The 18,677-nt window shown below is 35.6% G+C and overlaps 1 protein-coding gene across 3 annotated transcripts in view; it reads left to right on the top strand.

Annotated features, from left to right (window-relative positions):
• Positions 1-18,677, top strand: part of LOC136837398 (FGGY carbohydrate kinase domain-containing protein) — a 78,882-nt gene that overhangs the window by 39,923 nt on the left and 20,282 nt on the right. For all 3 annotated transcript variants that reach the window (XM_067102168.1, XM_067102169.1, XM_067102167.1), the window contains exons 5-10: positions 1,138-1,293; positions 7,611-7,735; positions 8,482-8,658; positions 12,252-12,444; positions 14,527-14,677; positions 15,015-15,089. In XM_067102168.1, coding sequence (XP_066958269.1) covers positions 1,138-1,293; positions 7,611-7,735; positions 8,482-8,658; positions 12,252-12,444; positions 14,527-14,677; positions 15,015-15,089 — 877 coding nt within the window. The remainder of the gene's footprint in view (positions 1-1,137; positions 1,294-7,610; positions 7,736-8,481; positions 8,659-12,251; positions 12,445-14,526; positions 14,678-15,014; positions 15,090-18,677) is intronic.

Here is an 18,677-nt window from a genome sequence, read left to right as displayed (position 1 = left end):
AATTGTTTTAATCCAGTGAAGATGAGTAATGTAAATATTTGAATAATGGTAGGGAAGAGTAGGGAGGTGGTGGAGATACTGGCAAAATGAGTCCTAAAGGTACAGTGTGTTGTGTACAAGAGGTTAGATACAAAGGAACAAGAGCAAAAGAAAATAGCTGGTGACATAGAGATGTACAGTAATAAATTTTAGGTTAAATGGTAATGAAACAAGACAAAACAGAAGCCAGTGTGCTGGTTAAAGATGAGTGGATAAAAGGATAATGAAAAATTAAAAGATTTTAGGAAAGAAAAAATACATCGATTCTCATTAGATGTACCAAGAAAAGAAGAAAAGAGAATTTGGAAAACAGTATCAAGTGTAGATCTAATGGGCATGGTAGATTTGAATAAGTGAAGAGTTACAGCTTCAGAGAGAGAAAACCAAGAGGGAACTGCTGTCCATGAATCTTTAGCCACGGCTTAGTGGTGGCCTGTTCTATATCGTTGCCAGATGCATGATTATGGCTAACTTTACCCTTAAATAAAATAAAACTACTAAGGCTAGAGGGCTGCAATTTATGTTCGATGAATTTGGGGGGGTGGATGATCAACATACCAATTTGCAGCCCTCTAGCCTCAGTAGTTTTTAAGATCTGAGGGTGGACAGAAAAAAGTGCAGACAGAATAAAATGCGGATGGATAGACAAAGCCGGCACAGTAGTTTTTTTTACAGAAAATTAAAAGTGAAAAATTAAATGTAGTTCCCTAGCTATATGAATCAAATGCTTTACATCATGACTATATATAACTGAAAAAATAGGGTTGCTTTCCATGTGTTTGCCTTTTCTTTATCATTTGTAAACATTTGCCTTTCTGATGGCAAAATATTATCTTCATTTTGGACTGGTTTACTCATACTGCCAAAGCACGAATGAAGGTACTGTCATGTATATGCTTATCTGGGGGACCATGATGAGGGCCTGACCCCAGGATGGATGATGCCAAGTTTAAATGTGGTGTTACACCAGAAAAATGGATACAGCTTCCTTTTAAATATTTTGTTATTTTGTAATTTTCAAAATAACAGTTCCGCGAGTCCGATGTAATTTACAAAAGTAGGTTTTTGGTTATAATAGCAATCATTCTGTTTTTCCAGAGTTCTGAAATATGTTGGTAGCCGTATTTCCCTGGAAATGCAAATTCCCAAGTTAATGTGGTTGAAGAAGCACATGCCAAAGACATGGAGCCGAGCAGCATATTTTTTGGATTTGCCTGATTTCTTGACAATGAAAGCATCAGGGAAATTTTCAAGGTAGGTTAACCATTATTTATGAAATTATTCTTGCTGTTTAGTCAGATGGCTGTTAGTTTTATTTATCATCAAGTTTATTAAATGTTCATTAAATGATGCCCAAAGTTTGTGGAGCTTACTTTATTGTTTTCCAAAGATTAATTTTCTCCAGAAATTTACACTCCTTCCCATCTCATCTGAAACCCTGTTATTTACTATTAAAATTGTTAGTGCCTTTGTATACAGCCTTTTTTTTTCTAAAGATGTGACTGCTTTAACCCCCAACTATTGTCTGCTGCTCTTCTACTCTATCCAGTGTTCAGCTTCTAAAATACTTGATATCTCACAAACTTCTTACTGATCCATAGTGTAAAAAGGATTATTCAAATGAACATCAACTGGTGATCCATATACATTCTCACTCCTGTCTATTCATCTTCTCTTTGAAATTTCTTCTCTGGAAATTCTAGGTTTTTACAAAATATGACATGAGGCTCTCTAACTCAAACTCTTTACTGATTTTGTCTCTTCTTTTTGTAAACTCATTCCATGTGCCACACTTGACTTCTTTGCTTGAATTGTAGTTAATGTGGTGTTCCTGGTGGATATGTTTCTCCCTTACTCTTTTACTCATCTTCATCCTGTTTTAACCACACACTCGTATTCCCACCAACCCAACTAAGGTATACTTTTTTTTTCCCTATGGATGATTGTTGTCAGTCTCACCGAATCTTGTCTTGTGCAGTCAATACTGACCTACATAGTACCTCATTATGAGGCGGATAAAACTTGGGTCATTTCTTTGCAATTTTGCTGAAGCTGTTTTGATGCTAAGAGCATCTCTGAGATTCTTGGACATCTTTACCTTTTTCTACACAAGTTTTAGGAAGTTGAATAAAGGAAAGGTGTAAATATTTAGATCATCCTGCAAGTGTATCATACCTTGAAAAAAAAAAAAACCTTTTTGGAGATAATGGGATAGAAGAGACATTCAAAGGATATTACATCTTTTTTCTGAGCTCATCAGCACAATGATGTGATGGCATTGAATGAGACAAAAAATAGAAAATAATTTCGTTTCTGCTGAAATGGGAATCATACTTTAGTGTGTAAGAAACTTTTTGATCCTGACAAACAAGCCTTAGAAGAGACTGAATTAACAGACAAAACAGTAGGCACAGGCAACTCTATCGTAAAACATGTCTTGGAAAAGTATTGTTTTTAAACTAAGAAAGATCAAGTTACCTTTCTTCTCTCCAAATATTTGTTCCCAGTGGCCAAAGTCACAGTCAATCTTTCTGTATAATCAGCTCAGAGTTCTCGTTATTCTTCAGAGCATGGAGATATTATAACCATTCAGATGCAAGAAAGATTTCTTTTGATGGCTACAGCTTAGCAACTACCTCTAAAGTGCCTCTCATCAATTCCCATTCACAGGTCTCTATCTCTTCACCAATGCTTCGTGAAGGAGTTGAGGTTCTCATCTGTCAGTCATAATAACCAAGCTCCTGGGCCGCAAGTGAGAAGAACCTTCCCATTATTGATACGAACGTGCTAACCCGGTCAATACTGGTTTCTGTATTCGTAATGGCAGTGCTGAATTTTTATTTTCCCCGAAGCACACTCACCACTGAAAATTTTCACACATTTTGCACATAGCATGGAAGGTGATGGCCTCTTTTTAAAGATTAATGATAGTCATAAGGCGTACATCACTTCCGCAAGGGCATAGTCATAAGGGCTAACATCACTTCCACAAGGACATGGCTTCCTGAGACAGTGAACTAGTTTGCTTATGTATCCAGTAAAAAGAAAGGGGGATAGTTGCTAAGGACTGGTTTTTGGAAGGCTATTTTCCATATTGTCATCATATTGCTAATTAGGCATGTTGGAGATGCAAAAGCCCCTGTGTGTATAATTTTGAATGTACAGTACCTATGTATATATAAATATGGATCTTTTAACCAAATTTTTAGTAATGCAAATATTGCCTTGTGTCAGTCCCTCCTTTCTTCCCTTTGAATGGTGAAAGATGGGGGAAGTTTTACCCCACTTGAAGAAAATCTCTCACATTGTAATGTTGTGGGATCTTTGAAATGTAAGGCTATGTAAATCAGTGGTTTGTTAGTTTAAGAAACAAGAAATTTTATTTGTTTTTATTTCACAGTTAGCATAAGGTCACTCATCCTTTACCACTAATATTGTATTATTGGAACTTTTAATGGTAGGTAATTTAATTTAATGCAGTGCTTATCTAGAATTCTGTATTTGTTTTGCAATAGACTCAATACTTGCATTGTTTGCCAAATTTCATGATCTACAAAATTCTGGACGCAGTCTTCTGATGGAAAAGGAGATCAAGGGTAGACAACAGCTCAGCACAGGTGCTCCAGAATACTGTACTTAGATCCCCAGCTGCCAGTTTCTTGTTTTTTTTTTTTTTTTTTGCAAGCTGTTATCTGCTTTCCAGATTTTGCAGTTTTGAGTTCTTGCTTTTGATATTTATTTCTTTTAGAGTGAAGCTTTTCTTGCAGTAGCCATTATTGTTGTTTTTTGTCATTCTCAGTGAGAATGAAGGAATTATCATATAGCTTCCTTGAGGATTCATGTTCAACAACAGGAGGTTACCAGCTGGTGTATGTTCCTTTGCAGTGTTAGGGATGATATTTAGTAAGGGAATAATTTTAAGTTTGTTCATGCTTTTTTGGTTTCTTTCACAGCTTGTATTACTTGCTTATGCAGGCACTAAGTTTTAATGCACAGTAATTTGATATTTTATATAAGTAACTTAACCAGTAATTACTTAGCTAAGTAATTACTGGGTAAGTATATATAAAACTTTATTTAATTATAAAAATGTCATTTTGTTTCTTTGATTCTGAGTTCATTAGAGCTTGGAAAGTCTCACTGGCAGTTGCTAGTTAGTCAGTTTCAAGTTAGACATTATTATTATTATTATTATTATTATTATTATTATTATTATTATTATTATTATTATTATTATTATTATTACAGTATTTCAGTAGATGGAACCTATTCACATGGAATAAGCACACAGGGGCCATTGACATGAAATTCAAACTTCCAAAGAATGTTGGTTTCAACCTCCCATCACAGACCCCACACCGCAGCCGTAACTGATCATGATTAAGAGCCAGTGATTTTTCATCTCCCTGGGGGAGACGCAAACCTGCTACATCTGAGTGGCATGCCACGACACTAACTACTATACCAGCGGACCAGATAGCTTAAATGATCTTCCAAATTTCAGATGAATTTTTTCACTCTTTTTCTTTTTTTAAAGCCCTTCACCATACTTAACTCAAAGCATAAGGTAAACTTCAAGAATCTTTGAGAGGTCAAACATATTGTGGACAAGATACACTCTCAGATATACAGGAAATATGCTTACCCATAACTCTACTTGTGAATCTTCTGACAGATACTTTTGTGAACAGCTTCAATTTGTCAGTTCAAAAGTAAATTAAATCAAGTTTTAGGTATGTAATTTATACTTCTCAGATATTTTTCAAAACAAGAATTAGAGAAGTACAAACTGATGAGGGGGTTAAAGATACTTTTAGGTAAAAAGAATGAAGGTTTAATATTGAATCATGAACTTTTCACAAGGAATATTCTCAAAAGGGTAATTGCAAAGCTTACAACTCCCCACTTGCATTTGATTTCATGAAATCAGGTTGTATCGCAGGTTTCATATTCTGTACTACTGGGGTGGTGAAAAATATTGTCTGTCCTTAACATCGAGATATGCTTTAGATTCTAGCTAAGAAAAAGGTTGATATTGGTCCATAACAAGGAATTCAATCAATAATTTGAAGAAAAACTGAGTGTGGAAAATTGCAATATTAATATGTATTGAAAGTATATTATTATTGCATTACTATAGAGGGAATTGGACGTATGAGTGATGTTCATCATTGGCGTGAGAGGCTGTGCCTGTGTGGTACCTCGAGACAAAGACCTTGCGTTGGTTGTCTCAGTGGGGATTATATGTTTACTAACCATCATAAACAGTAGTGTCAGACATAAAACCAAGGTATGACCAATGACTGTAAGGTTAGAAAGCATATGAAAGTGAGAAATTGCTCAAGATTAGTTATCCAAGGAGGCATCAGTTTTGGTGAATCGTACCTGCATATTCAGGTGCCAGGTGAGCAGTTGTAATCTTGTAATCTCCCTATTGGTATCTCAATTAGATTCCTGGTTTTGTACATAAGGCAAACTCTCAGGGACCTTTTTCATTACTTATCCTGCACTGGCATTGTTTTTTTCCAAGATAGGTATCAGTTATAAGACCCACATGCTGGGAAGATGCTTGTCACATTATTGCATTATTTATTCTATGCTTTACCTTTTCAGTTTACATTTCACAAGGCATATGCATAAATTAATACCTCATGGGTTTTAATTTATATACTTATTTTGTTCTCCTTCCTATTTTTAAAGAACATAAAGTTATTAAATAAAATTTAAATTTATTAAAAGGCAAACTACTTTATAATAATAATAATAGTTGGTATTTCAAAGTGTACCGGTACCCTTCCAGTATATTTTGTCAACACAATATTCTAAACTGGAGTATGTTTTAGTTTCTTTGACACTAACTGTCTTTCCTCAAATTTATTTATATATTGGATTTTTGCTGTTTGCTTATTCATCTTTGCTATGTTCATCCTAGAGAAGACACAATGATGTGCTTGGCCATAGACCATATACTGTATGTATACATTTGTTTTTAATCAATAAATGTTCACGTGGTCCAGTAGTATAGTAGTCACGTGAGTCCCTTTAATGGACATGATACAAACAGGGATTTTGCAATTCTAGTTGAGGTAGTAAAGACTGCTTTAGTGACAGCAACTGCACTAGCAGTTCACTACACGACTAAGGACCAGAATTACAGGATTGTGGCATTGAACATGCCAAGAGTTATGGTCACTGCCACATAAGTAAAACTCCCATGAACTTTGGCCTTGAAGAATGCAATGCGTGTCATGCTATAGTCTCACTCTCATTCAAGTGAAGAGACTAATGTATTCATAGTGCCCAGAGACATCAGACCACACCATGGACAGCCAAGAGGACATGTTCCCCTTCACATAAAATTAGGAAGACACCTGTAATCTTGGACTGTAATCTCAACATTCCCAGCATTCTCCAGCCAGGGGAAGAAGTTTGATGGATGGTTTTGAGGGAATCCACCTTTGAACATACTTGATGAAGTTGGTGTAAAAGGACAAAGCATCAGTGAAATGCCTTGAATAGATCTGCTGCATTTTAAGCCTAGAACATCAACAAAATCCTATGTAACAGTTTTGTCAGCAACAGAAATGAAATCAAGTCAGAGGGCTGCTTCTTTTTGTTTGATTTTATCACGATCAATTTTATGGGAGTCCCTTGCAGTTGCTAGACAGTGGATATCAGGACAGTTTTCCATTAAAAGTTATGACAATCCAAGGTTATCCCACAGGCATAAAGCTGAAAAAAGTTTGGTGGATGTCAGGAGGCTCATTGTAAGAAAAAAACTACCTTTAGATGTTGAAACTGACCTGAAACATTACACCTCCCATGCCATACCTGTCTTTGTCCTGTTTTGCTTTTGAGTTAGACTTGAGCAAGCATTTCCTAAGAAAGGCTCATGTGGAGCAAAATAGCAATTGTGGATGCTTTGCACAACTGGTATGCTGTTAGGTGATGAGACCCAGAAGCTGAAGGAGGTGTTTTATTTGCCAAGCATTGGTGGCCTCTTTTGGCAAAGGTTATGTGGTTATGTTGAGGTCCGAAATGTCTGCATTAGCATTATAATTAAAGGTCTGACATTTAAGTAGTAAAAATCATTTATTTTAGGATCTAGAATACCAGTACATCTGCATCAGTGGGGAATTCAGCTCAGTAGATACAGTTAGTTAGTCACTTCCATAAGCACTCTAAGGTCTTCCTTTTTGCATTTTACCCATGTCTCCAATTGCTATTCAGCCTATAGTCTTAAGTAATGGGTTTGTCATAAAACAGATCTACTTTTTAAAAACCAAATAAGTTTTTCAGGGCAAACCCAGTGCTTATACCGAATATTTTCTGCCTCCCAACCACGTTAATTTCTTGCAGCTGGTTGGCTAGACTGCGGAAGAACTAAGCAACAGGTAACTGGGACCTGAGGGTCCAAGAGTGTGTGCAAAAGACTCCCATCTACCACTGATCTTCTTATTCTTTAGAAGACTGATATGTCCAGATTTCATTGACCACAAAATTGGGCTGTTGTGTAAGTAGTAGGTTGTATTGAAAAATTTATTTTCTTTATAAGAAATTAAATATTTCAGGTCACTTTGTTCAGTCGTGTGCAAATGGACATACATTTGTGATGGAGAAACTCAAGGATGGGATGGTAACTTTTTTAAAGCTGTTGGATTGGAGGATTTGGCTTTGAATAACTGGGAAAAAATTGGTTAGTGTTAATTTTTATGTAATATGTAGCAATTTATGTAATATGTAGCAAAATCTTCACACAAGTATATAAACATTTACAACCCTCAACTATACTATTTACTTGAATCTGTTTTGGAAGTCACAGTGTATTCCATGTGATTACCTCTAAGATTGTGGCACATCAGCACTCGGTATCCCCATTCATGTATAACATTGTACAACACATTTTTGGTGTGTATTTTTATGGATGCAGTGTATATGATATGATTACCTCTGAGATCGTGGCGTATCGACACTTAGTCTCCCCAATCAAGCATACCATCACGCTACACACTGTTTGTATAGTTTTGCCCCACCATCTAGTACAAGTTGATAAGTTGGCCAGTGCTAGAATGCTAATAGTTTTTTTCATTTTGTGTAGTGTACAGTGAATCTTAGGCATTGAGATATATTCTTACTTCAGTTTTAATCCTCTGATACTACATTAGTTAATGGCAGCTCATATAAAAGAAATTAATTTCAAATTGTAGATTTGTAGATACTATTAGGTTAGGTAGGTAAATTGATGATCTTTTTTGTTTCTAATTATAGTTTTTTTACTCTCTAGAAAAATGCATCAGGATTATGGCTCATATTTAAAGATCTTAAACTAGTTAATCTGTTTGTGCATACATTTTCTGTATAAGTATTGATAGTCATAGCATGAACATATGACATTAAAACTAGATCTTACTTTAAAGCTTTTGTTACTTTCTCTCCCCGAAGGCTCCCTGATTCTGCCACCTGGTAGCCGGTGTGGAATGATGTCTTCAGAAGCTACTTCTGAGTTAGGATTAACTTCTGAAACTGCTGTTGCAACATCCTTGATTGATGCTCATGCCGGGGGGTTGGCACTAGTAGCTGCAGGAGCAAAGGATGCAAGTGACCTTCATGGAAGGCTTGGTAAGTAAGGGGAATATCTTGGTTTCTAGAATTCCCAGTGTTACTTTTTTTTTTTTTTTGCTTTGTAGTCTTTAAGTACTAATTTCTTTGTTTGTTACCATTTTTTTTTTTTTTTTTTTTTTGCTGCCTAATAGCCCTTCTAAGCCCTAAGAGATTTGTTTGTTTATCACCACTTCATAAGGAGAGCAGTCAGGTATTGATTTTAACAGTTTTCTCCAGCTTTTCTTCCAGCATCTCAAGTTGTCTTTTTCCTCTTTAATTTCCATGTAAATGCATCTTTTTTCCCTTTATATACCATCCACCAGCTCTACTGGATAATCTCAGGACTTTTCCTCTTTTCATCTTCCTGAGGCTCCTCAAAAGTCCTCATAAGTTTTTTTTTCCTCTATCAGGCCCTACATTATCTAATGCCACTGTCTTACAGTTCTTGTCCATTTTCTTTTTTCAGAAGATTTTCAAAGTACTGCCTTCATTGTACTAGTAGTTCTTGTGTTCAGCTTTAATTTCTCCATTTTCATCGTTCTTGTAATTTGTCCTCTGTCTTTTCCATCATTCCTCAACCATTTTGTTACCCTGAATGCGTTCACTTCTCTGTTCCCTCAACCGTGATGAGATTTTGATTCCATTCATCCCAGCTCCTCTTTTCCCATGCCACCTGTTGTTTAGTCTTCCTCATCTTTTCTTTGTGTATATCTCTCTCCTCTTCCCTGCCTGCCCTCTTGCAAAGTTTGAAAGCTCTCCTCTCCTAAGTTGCAATTTGTGTATCCTGATTCCACCAGAGGTATTCTTAATAAATTCTTGAGAGTCTTGTAATCATCCCTCAACTTTTTTTTGTTTTTCTCATAGGGATCTCATAAACAAACCTTTAGAAATATACTTCATTTGGCTAGTGGTGACTGGTGGCCAAGTAGTAACAAACCGTAATCATATTTTTTGCATACCAGACTCATCCTTATCTTCTTTATAAAACCCTTCCCTTTCTCATGCAGTATAACCTCTGAGCTATGTGCTTCCATGCTGTTTGGAACTGGTAAATGAATCTTGTATGCGGCTTGTTTACCTTGGTTTATGGACGAGTACAAATCATGTCTTTACTAACAATGTTGTCACTCATTTCATGTCTCCTTGTTAACTTTAAAACTTATGACCCTGCACTCCAGAGGTTTGTAGCTAAACACCCCATGCACTGTTGGTTAAGGGAGCTGGTAAGAGACCACCCTGCCTAAGTAGCTACTCAGTCTAATATAAAGTGATGGTTTTTTTTTTTTTTTTTTTTTAATTTTTGTAAAACAAAATTGATTTCTTAGCGCAAATCCATTACTTCACTTAAAGTACTCGCCCTTCCCCTTTGTCTCTTATTGAAGGGTCAGACAACTCAGAGAGTGATCAACCTTTTGCTAAGAGAAAGGAGCTTCTGGACCAGGATGTACTTTTGACACCATGGATGTCATGTTTCCTGGAGTGCCTGTGGAGCTTCTGACAGCAGGATTAGGGTACCATAAAATAATGAGTTTTGTACAAATATACAATAATTTCTTTTTGAAGAATACAGTAGTATACTTGTATTCATGAGGCTTTATCAACAACCAAAGGACAACAAAGCACTTACACATGACTCTACAGCTGTCCTATCAAAATTTAATACCAGTATATTGCTATAATTGGAAATTATAATCATATGTAACGTGAAGTTCAAGTGATAATGAATTAATTGAAAAGACCATCTATGAAAAGACAAGAAGTCTTTGGAACGAATGTTTGTACTTTAATGACAAAGAAGTTTGGTTGGTAGCTGAAGACCCACCAGTCCTTACTGCTTAGGCACACCAGTCACCTAACAAAACTGAGGTTCATTTTTCCTCCAGGAAAGAATTGCCTGAGGAACATTTATTGACAAATGACTTGACTGTAAGTTAGGATTTGCTATTAAATGAGTAATGTATTGCAGATCTGCAATATTTTCTTGGTGGTTCACTGTTCAGGAACAAGTAGCAGTCTGGTTACTTCCAAAGCTATGTATGTACTTTTTGTGTGAGGGATTAGATGGATAAATTAGCATAATTTATCAGTTAAATTGGTCTTCACAAACTTCCAAACTTTGAGATACTAGGTGTCTTTCAAGTATTTATCTTTTGATGACCTCTCTTACCCATGCTTCTTCCAGCCATGGCAGCACCTTTCAAAAGCAGCCAGAGAAGATCACATTCCAAGATATTATCATTTGTCCTTTCATCTTCCATAATTATCATCAGAGTAAGGAACTAGTTCATGGGTATGCCTTGCAAGATTATGCTCTGTATATCATTTCAACTCTCATTAGGAAGATGAACATGCCTTTCTTTGCTACAGAAGTGTCATGAGGAAATACTTTAAAGAGTACAAGTCTGTAGAGGAGGTGATCGGACACTCTTCATGGCTGGGTGTGTAACTGGAGGACTTACTAAATTCCTTACTCGAATATTTAAATCTACTAGATTTTCTAGAAACACTGCCTCCAGAATTAATAACTAAGAATGTGGAAATTGCACCCTTACTAAGATCAGTGGTCAAGAGATCAGAATATTTTTTTGTTGTCCCATTGGCTACATTTTCTCTGTTCTAAAGTGGAAAATACCATTCATCTGCAGTATTCTCATGCTGTATTAGAAATATTACTGTGATGTTGATGAGGAGGCAGATCTTAGCCGTGGTGTTGCCTTTCTTCCACTTTCATATCTACCACTTACGTGTTATTCACTTGATGTCTGTCTGATTGATAGGTGACATAACACCACCATCTGTATGTGAAGGATACACATCAAATATTTTTTTCTATTTTGGTGAGCAACATTAGAATACTGTGCAAAAAATCTTGACAGTGCCTTAAGATGTTAGAAATCACTGGTGTCTGTCATTAACTTAATCTCAAGTAGGATAAGAACATAATCTCAAGTATAATAAGAGTACTTATGAAATGTGATGTTACCTCTCACCTAATTTATGGCCCAGCACATGTAAAATAAAGTTTGTGCATTGTATGAACTCAGAAAATTTTGAATGTTTCCAACTTATTTTTTATCTTCACTGATTAGTTTTCTGTCCTGCAAGCTTCAGCTCACCAAGGCAATGGTCTTTTTAAGGTAATGAGTAAGGAGTTCTTTTGGCATTGAATTCTTGTCTTTTGATGGATCTGTTGTCACTTAATACTGTACTTGTTCTGGCAGTATAATTTATTATACCACAAGCAAAATAAGAAGTGTGTATCTATGAAACACTGAAATTATTTAAAATTTTATATATTTTATTACTTTTAGGATGCTGTGACCAAAGGGAGATTCCTTATAGACAAGATACCAGATGGAAAATTCAGTAGTTCTTTACCTAGCAAATGACCCAACACTTAATTAATACATGCCATAAAAATTGTAGTAGCATAGATAAATTACATCTTCCTTTCTGAGCAAAAATGAACAGTCTGAGACCCCTTGTGGACCTTATTCCTTTTTCCAAAAAGATTCATTACTCTTACTTTTGAAATCATAATTGTAATCATTTCTGGACCCCTAGCCATCACAAAGATATGACACTAATTATAATGATGATGATGTTTACAGGACTCATTTGTGGAACCTCAACTTGCCACATGTGTGTGAGTAAGCAACCCCTTTTTGTTGAGGGGGTGTGGGGTCCTTATTATAGTGCCATGGTGCCTGGAGGCTGGCTGAATGAAGGAGGCCAGAGTGCCACAGGATCTCTCATAGATCATATTATTCAGAATCACCCAGCATATACTAAGTGTACACATGGGTAAGAGTACTGAAACTTGAAATCTTTTAATCTTATAATTAGATCAACACTTGTTTTATAAACAGAATTGCACATGAATCACTTAGACATGTTTTTAATCCTTCATTTCTTTCATTTCACTGAGACTGTGTTTTGATGATTGTAGATTTGATAAATAGTTATTGTGTAGGGATGATTACCTAAACATGTAATGTGCATTGTTTTTCTAACTAAAATTTTTTCTTCAATGAAATTAAAGTTATTTAATGTAGGCCAATATTTCTATACCAGAGAGTGCTTGCTATGTAAGGGTTTCTTAAAAAACAAAAAGATGAATGTGAAATGCTTTAGAAGCCCCCAAACTCCCAAATACTGTACTTGTTTTCCAGGCATAGTTGAATTTGTGACCTAAGGTAATAAACTTCTCTGTGAGTTCAGCATGTAGGATGTAGGCTTTGAAGACAGCTAGTCTTCATGGAAGTTATGGAAAGATGTAATAGAGTAAAGTTTTAATCTCCTCTTACAAAACTTGGTAAACCCAAGAATGTATGACCCCTATTTCCATTTGTTGCCTGCACTTGTTAGGATAACCATCAATTGGATCAACCATGGAAAAATCAGAATGATTCTGTCACTTGCTAGTCACTGTTTACAGAAGTGCTGACCTGTCCCCTTTTATGCTGACCTTCTGTCTCCCATTTGGCTCACAAAATTTTCCTGAAATCTCTGTGGATTCCTTTGTTTTCTTTTGTAGCCCATAAAATATTCCAAGATCTAGGCTTAGCAGGACACTATTCATTCTAAAAACCTTGAGAAGAGAAAACCCACTGCAAATAAAATGTCTTCTCATAAGTCTGGCACATAGAATGTGTCTTTGTCATCTTTTGTGCTCTGTTTCTCATATGTCTCTGAATATCATAATCCTATGAGGCTGAGGCATTAACATAGACTTGTGGATCAAAAAGACATTTAGTTCACAGGGCAAACTTTCCATATGAAGAGTTTTGAATTAGTAATAAGTTTCATCTTTTCTTTTGGAAAAGTCTGCCAATTCTAGATGCTCTTAATTCTTTACAGCTATACAAATTTCTTTGAAACAGATTTGATATTGATGTTTTATTTGGCAAGGACTCTGCTTTTGAAGTTTAATTTTTCAGACAGATAAAGATGTTGCTATGTTAGACTTTATGTGATTAACAAATAAAAATTGATGTTTGATATTAGTATATAATATCAGTTTGAAATAACTATTCGGCAGAATTAAAAGATCCATAATACAGTATATGAAGTTTTGCCAAATTTTCTCACAGAACTGAGACAGCTGCTAAGTCATTTGTTGGAACATTATTTTTCATGTACTGTAGATGTTGATAAAACCTCAAAATCATCCTCAAGGTTAGGACAGATTTTACATTAGTGAGATGCACAATATCACTCTTAAAATTATTTTCAGTTTTATGATACTTTTCTGTGAGAAAAGGCAGGGGGGGGGAAGCAGTGGGGGTTGAATCAAAGTTACGGTAATTTCAAGTGATTAAAAACTTTAGTCGACCTCTCCCATTCAAAATTATTGTAGAATTATCAATGTTTGTATGTACAGAGTTTCTGTATCATAGTAAGTATGATATGTGCATACTGTAGGCGTACCCACACCCTCCATTCCTTTAGCAGGATTAGCCCAGCCAGAAAGTGAGAAAATGGTTTCACCACTCACTTCCTGGCTGGGATACTCAAGATTAAAGAATATAGGGTGTGTTCAAGTGTAAGTACATTATTCAAACTTACTATGATATATACAAACTCTGTACTGTGCACCAACACTGGTAATTGCATTAATTTTGAATGTGAAAAGTTGACTAAAGTTTTGGAATTATTTGAAATTACCAAATTTTTCACTCAACTCCTCCCTTATTCTCATGCAAAAATTCAAACTTTAAAATATATTGGATTGTAACTGCAAAGCTTTTTCACCCCTCTAACTCAAAGTAATAAAGAAATTATAGTAGTTTAAAGTTTCCAAAACTTTAAATGCCTCTCCTGCAACAATATTTTGTATATTCTAGTGCAGGTATAAGTGTAGCTCAGATTTTATTACTTTTTCAGAGACATTTACAATTGGCTTGAGGGAATATTGGAAGAATTAGCTAAAGAACAGTCGTTGGCTAATATTTCATATCTAGCAGAAAATATTCATGTCTACCCAGATTTTCATGGGAATAGATCTCCTCTTGCAGATCCATCTTTGGCAGGCATGGTGAGATTAAAATCTTCTAGCATTGTGTTGTCTTTAACAGTACCAGAGTACAGTATACTATAGTATATTGTACTAAGCATTTAACTGGACTTTTACCTGTAATTTATGCATTGTTCTGTGATATGAATTTTGTTGTCTGTAACTTGACTAGGAGAATCTGTAATAATGGTAAAATGCAGAAAGTTTCAATTATCTATATCTCTTAGTAGGAGCAATCATTTAAATTAAGTAATACTTTTTGCCAGAGCATAATATTAAAGTTCCATATACAGTATATTTTAAATTACACCATGAAATTTCAGATTTCTTATTCCAAGTACATACGTTTTTACAACAGATATCAGGTCTGACTTTGGATACAAGTGAAAGAAATTTGGCTCTCCTATATTTGGCAGCTTTGCAGTCCCTTGTAGTAAGTGTTTTCCAAAGGTTTAAAGACTTTTATTTTTCTTAGGCACATTTCTCACCAAAAATACATTCTTTCCATCCAGTCATATGTATCAGTAAGTGTTTTTCATTCCATTAGAAATTTACTGATGGGTAGAAAATTTTAAATTGAAAGACTACATAGGAAAGCAAAATAAGAGAAGAACGGAGAAACGTGTAATCAGTTTATTTAACAAACATCAAGTTTACAGATAAAGAAGAAAGGCCAGCGTAGACTTGCTCCTAAGATATTATAAGGACTAGGACCTAGGACATGGTAGCAGCCTAAGGCTAAGCTGCTGTGAAGATGTGTGTAGGTGAAGGTGAGATTTGAAAGGCCTTAAGTCATTACCAAGTCCTAAGTTCCAGTCCTTATGCTTTCACAAGAGTTTCTACTTTGCTCTCTATATACAGCATTTGTAGAAGTGATGGTTGTTAGATAATTAGTAACTCTGTGTTTCTTTGCTCTCTTTATATATTCCTTTCCAATGTGCTTTGTTAATTATTTTGTAGTCATATTATGTATTTTTAATATTTTATTCATGTTAATTCTCACTTTAATTCATCTTATACTCTAATTTACCTGAGAATTTTCTGTTCATTGTTATAATTCATAACTCTGGTATCTAGGTTCTTATGTTTTTCTTGTTTTTTACTCTTTGATGCTTTCTTCCTTTCCATGCTGTACTTCCTCCTATATTATGTTTAGTGTATTGTCATTTTAATGTATATTGTCATTTGTAATACATCAATTTTAGTTTATGATTAGTGATAAGATGTAGTTTTGCAGTACCTGTAATAAGTTTTTGTGGCTTAATATTTGACTTTACTGTATCGTGTTTTGCTTTTCATTTATTAACCGTAAAGCGGGGTATTGTTTACAGTGAGCCATGAGTTATACACTTTTCAGTTTTGAAGGTACTTTTTAGCATTCCTTCAGCCCCAGCTCTTACCCTCTTCCCCTTTGGTCTCCTCCTACTGGTCTTTCCAATCTTTTCAACTTTAACACTCTCTAATTTTCATCTCATTTAAGAGCACAAGCTTAAATTGATCTCTCATTAGTACAGAAATAGGACTCTGTGGACTTGCTAAATTAATTTTTGATAATAATAACTTTCTTTTATGAGACTGTATTAGACTTCCTAAATCAGTGGAAGTATTCTTAAGAAATATTATTGCAGCATTGGTAATTCTTCATCAGAAGTGACACTAATTTACCCTATTTAATACAGTTGTTATTTTACCACCTTTGTAAGGCAGCAAAATTGACAATACTGTATTGCCTTTTCTGTCATTGTTTGACCGACTGTTGTAGCATGATATTTCTTACATAATTTGCTGATAAATTAATATTAGTTATAACTTGAGCATTTTGTTCATGACTGTGTAATTTAGTATCAGTTTTATCATTTGTTGCATGGTTTCTGATGCCTTTCAGTCTCTTTGTCATTTGCATACATTACATTTGTTTAATCCAACTGCATCAGTTTACTTGTGCATAATCTGGCAGTTTTTTGCTATCCAAACACACTAAAGAAGAATCATTACATGACTAGGTGTCCCTTTGCTGGTAATAGTGCTAGCTGTGCTGTGCTATCTTATGCGTGTCCAACAAGGCACCAATAACTTTTTAGCATATACTCTTGAAAATTGTTAATCTTTACTTCATCATATATTCCTGTCTTTTCTTGCTTCCCATATATTTCTTTAAGGATTTCAAACTTTATTCCATTTGCTCACCCATTTTATGCTCCTCTGAGAGTATCATCATCCTCTCTGGAGTCGAGTCTATTCTATCTACTGTACTCTGCAGGCTGACTGGAGTGACAGACTTGCTTGTTTCATTGAGTCTCGGTTTCTATAGCAGCAGTTAGAAGAGGGGCCGGTACTCTTTGCAAGGGGACTTCATTGTTCTTCCCTTGCCGCTCTTAGAGGATTTTCCTCTCATGGAAGGGAGCTTTTTTTTTATTTGGAAGGGAATCTGTCAGCCACTCTCTCATGACAATTGTCATGACAGCTTTCACTGGCTTGGAGTGCTGGGCACGTGTTCTTTTTTCTGTGTGTGCGTCACAGTCATTTTGGATTACATCAGGATACCTAGTGCTGCACAAGCCTTGCTGCATGATACAGTACACTATTAAGATTTGAATGTCTGGTATGTGTGAAATACACCTTGTATGCACAGCTTAGTGCAACACACACCTGTCTCATCTGTGATACACAGAGCATCAAGTAACGTATTATGCTGTTGACTACAAGGAATGCACTGCGCTACACAACAGTGTCTTGTGGAACAGGCTTCATTTTGAACTCCAAAGTAGTCTATAAATTGACTTTATGATTTCTCCTTTTCATAGCAAATACAGAAACATAGCCTGTGGTGCATTATATATGTAACATGCAGCAAGTTACACAAATCTCTCCTGTAATATGCATCATATCAAGCACAGGGGACTCATTTGATTAAAATTTTAATTTTCCATACCATTAATAGGTGATATGCTGTGTGTTCAGTAATATAGCTGTGTATTATGTAACATGCTGAGGTCAGCATGCCAAATTTGGACTTGCTGTTGACTAGAACTACACACTCCGTTTGTTAGCGCTATCACCTCTGGCTACAGCAAGGTGTGCTGGTTACGTTATGCTCTCTCGGGTACTCCACACTGTTAAATAATAGGAGACTGTATTCATGTTCTTGTATTATCTAATTTTGACCGTGAAGTACTATCCCCTCTTGCCATGCAGTTATCCCAGTAGGACTTCTCCGAATTCCAAGCATCCCAGCAATTTTTGGGGGGTCACAAAGTTTAGATCTCACCCCTTCCTGAATACTGAACTTACATCATATGACTTTAATCATTACAAACATACCAAATTGACCCACATTTGGTTTACCTCAGATTATGAGATTCTTCCTTATCTGTTGGGGCCTTTATGACATGTTTCATATTTTATCAGGCAATTGACACTCTTGCTGCAAGGTTCCAGTCCAGCTCTCAACCCCTTTGTATTAGCTTTAAATTTCTTAACCTCATTTCTCAAAAGATCACTTAAATTTTCATACTTAGTGCAAGAAGGACTTCCCACCTAAATAGCTACTCAGACATGTAAATTGACGAAGTTCAGTTAAACAAATGAGATTTTGTAACCTAAAATCTGTTTTATTTTTTACACAAACCTATTAGTTTACATAGCAGAAGTGCTCACCTCCTAACCCTGCACATTTTGTGGTAATTCTGGACAACACAGGAAATGATTTAACTACTGTACACCACTATTGCTGCTGGAGGTGCTACCCAGAGGGAAACCAAGCAAAGTGATGGTTCTTGTTGTTGGCACTTTGCAGAACTAGACACATCTAAACTGATGGGATTAAATAGAATTTGATACTCTGATGTATTTTGGTTGTGAATTGTTATTTTTAACAAATGGTTGTGAATTGTTATTTTTTAACAAATAGCAGCTATGTCTGTTATGTATAAGGTTCTTGTTGTTGTCCTTTTGTGTGTCCTAGGAGCAGTCGAATGCAGAACTAGGCACGTGCAAACTGATGGGTTTGTATTGAAAATAG

The sequence above is a fragment of the Macrobrachium rosenbergii genome, chromosome 59, assembly GCF_040412425.1.
Source record: "Macrobrachium rosenbergii isolate ZJJX-2024 chromosome 59, ASM4041242v1, whole genome shotgun sequence".
Taxonomy (NCBI): domain Eukaryota; kingdom Metazoa; phylum Arthropoda; class Malacostraca; order Decapoda; family Palaemonidae; genus Macrobrachium; species Macrobrachium rosenbergii.
The sequence above is the reverse complement of the archived record's forward strand: the minus strand, read 5'-3'. Positions and strand labels throughout refer to the sequence as shown.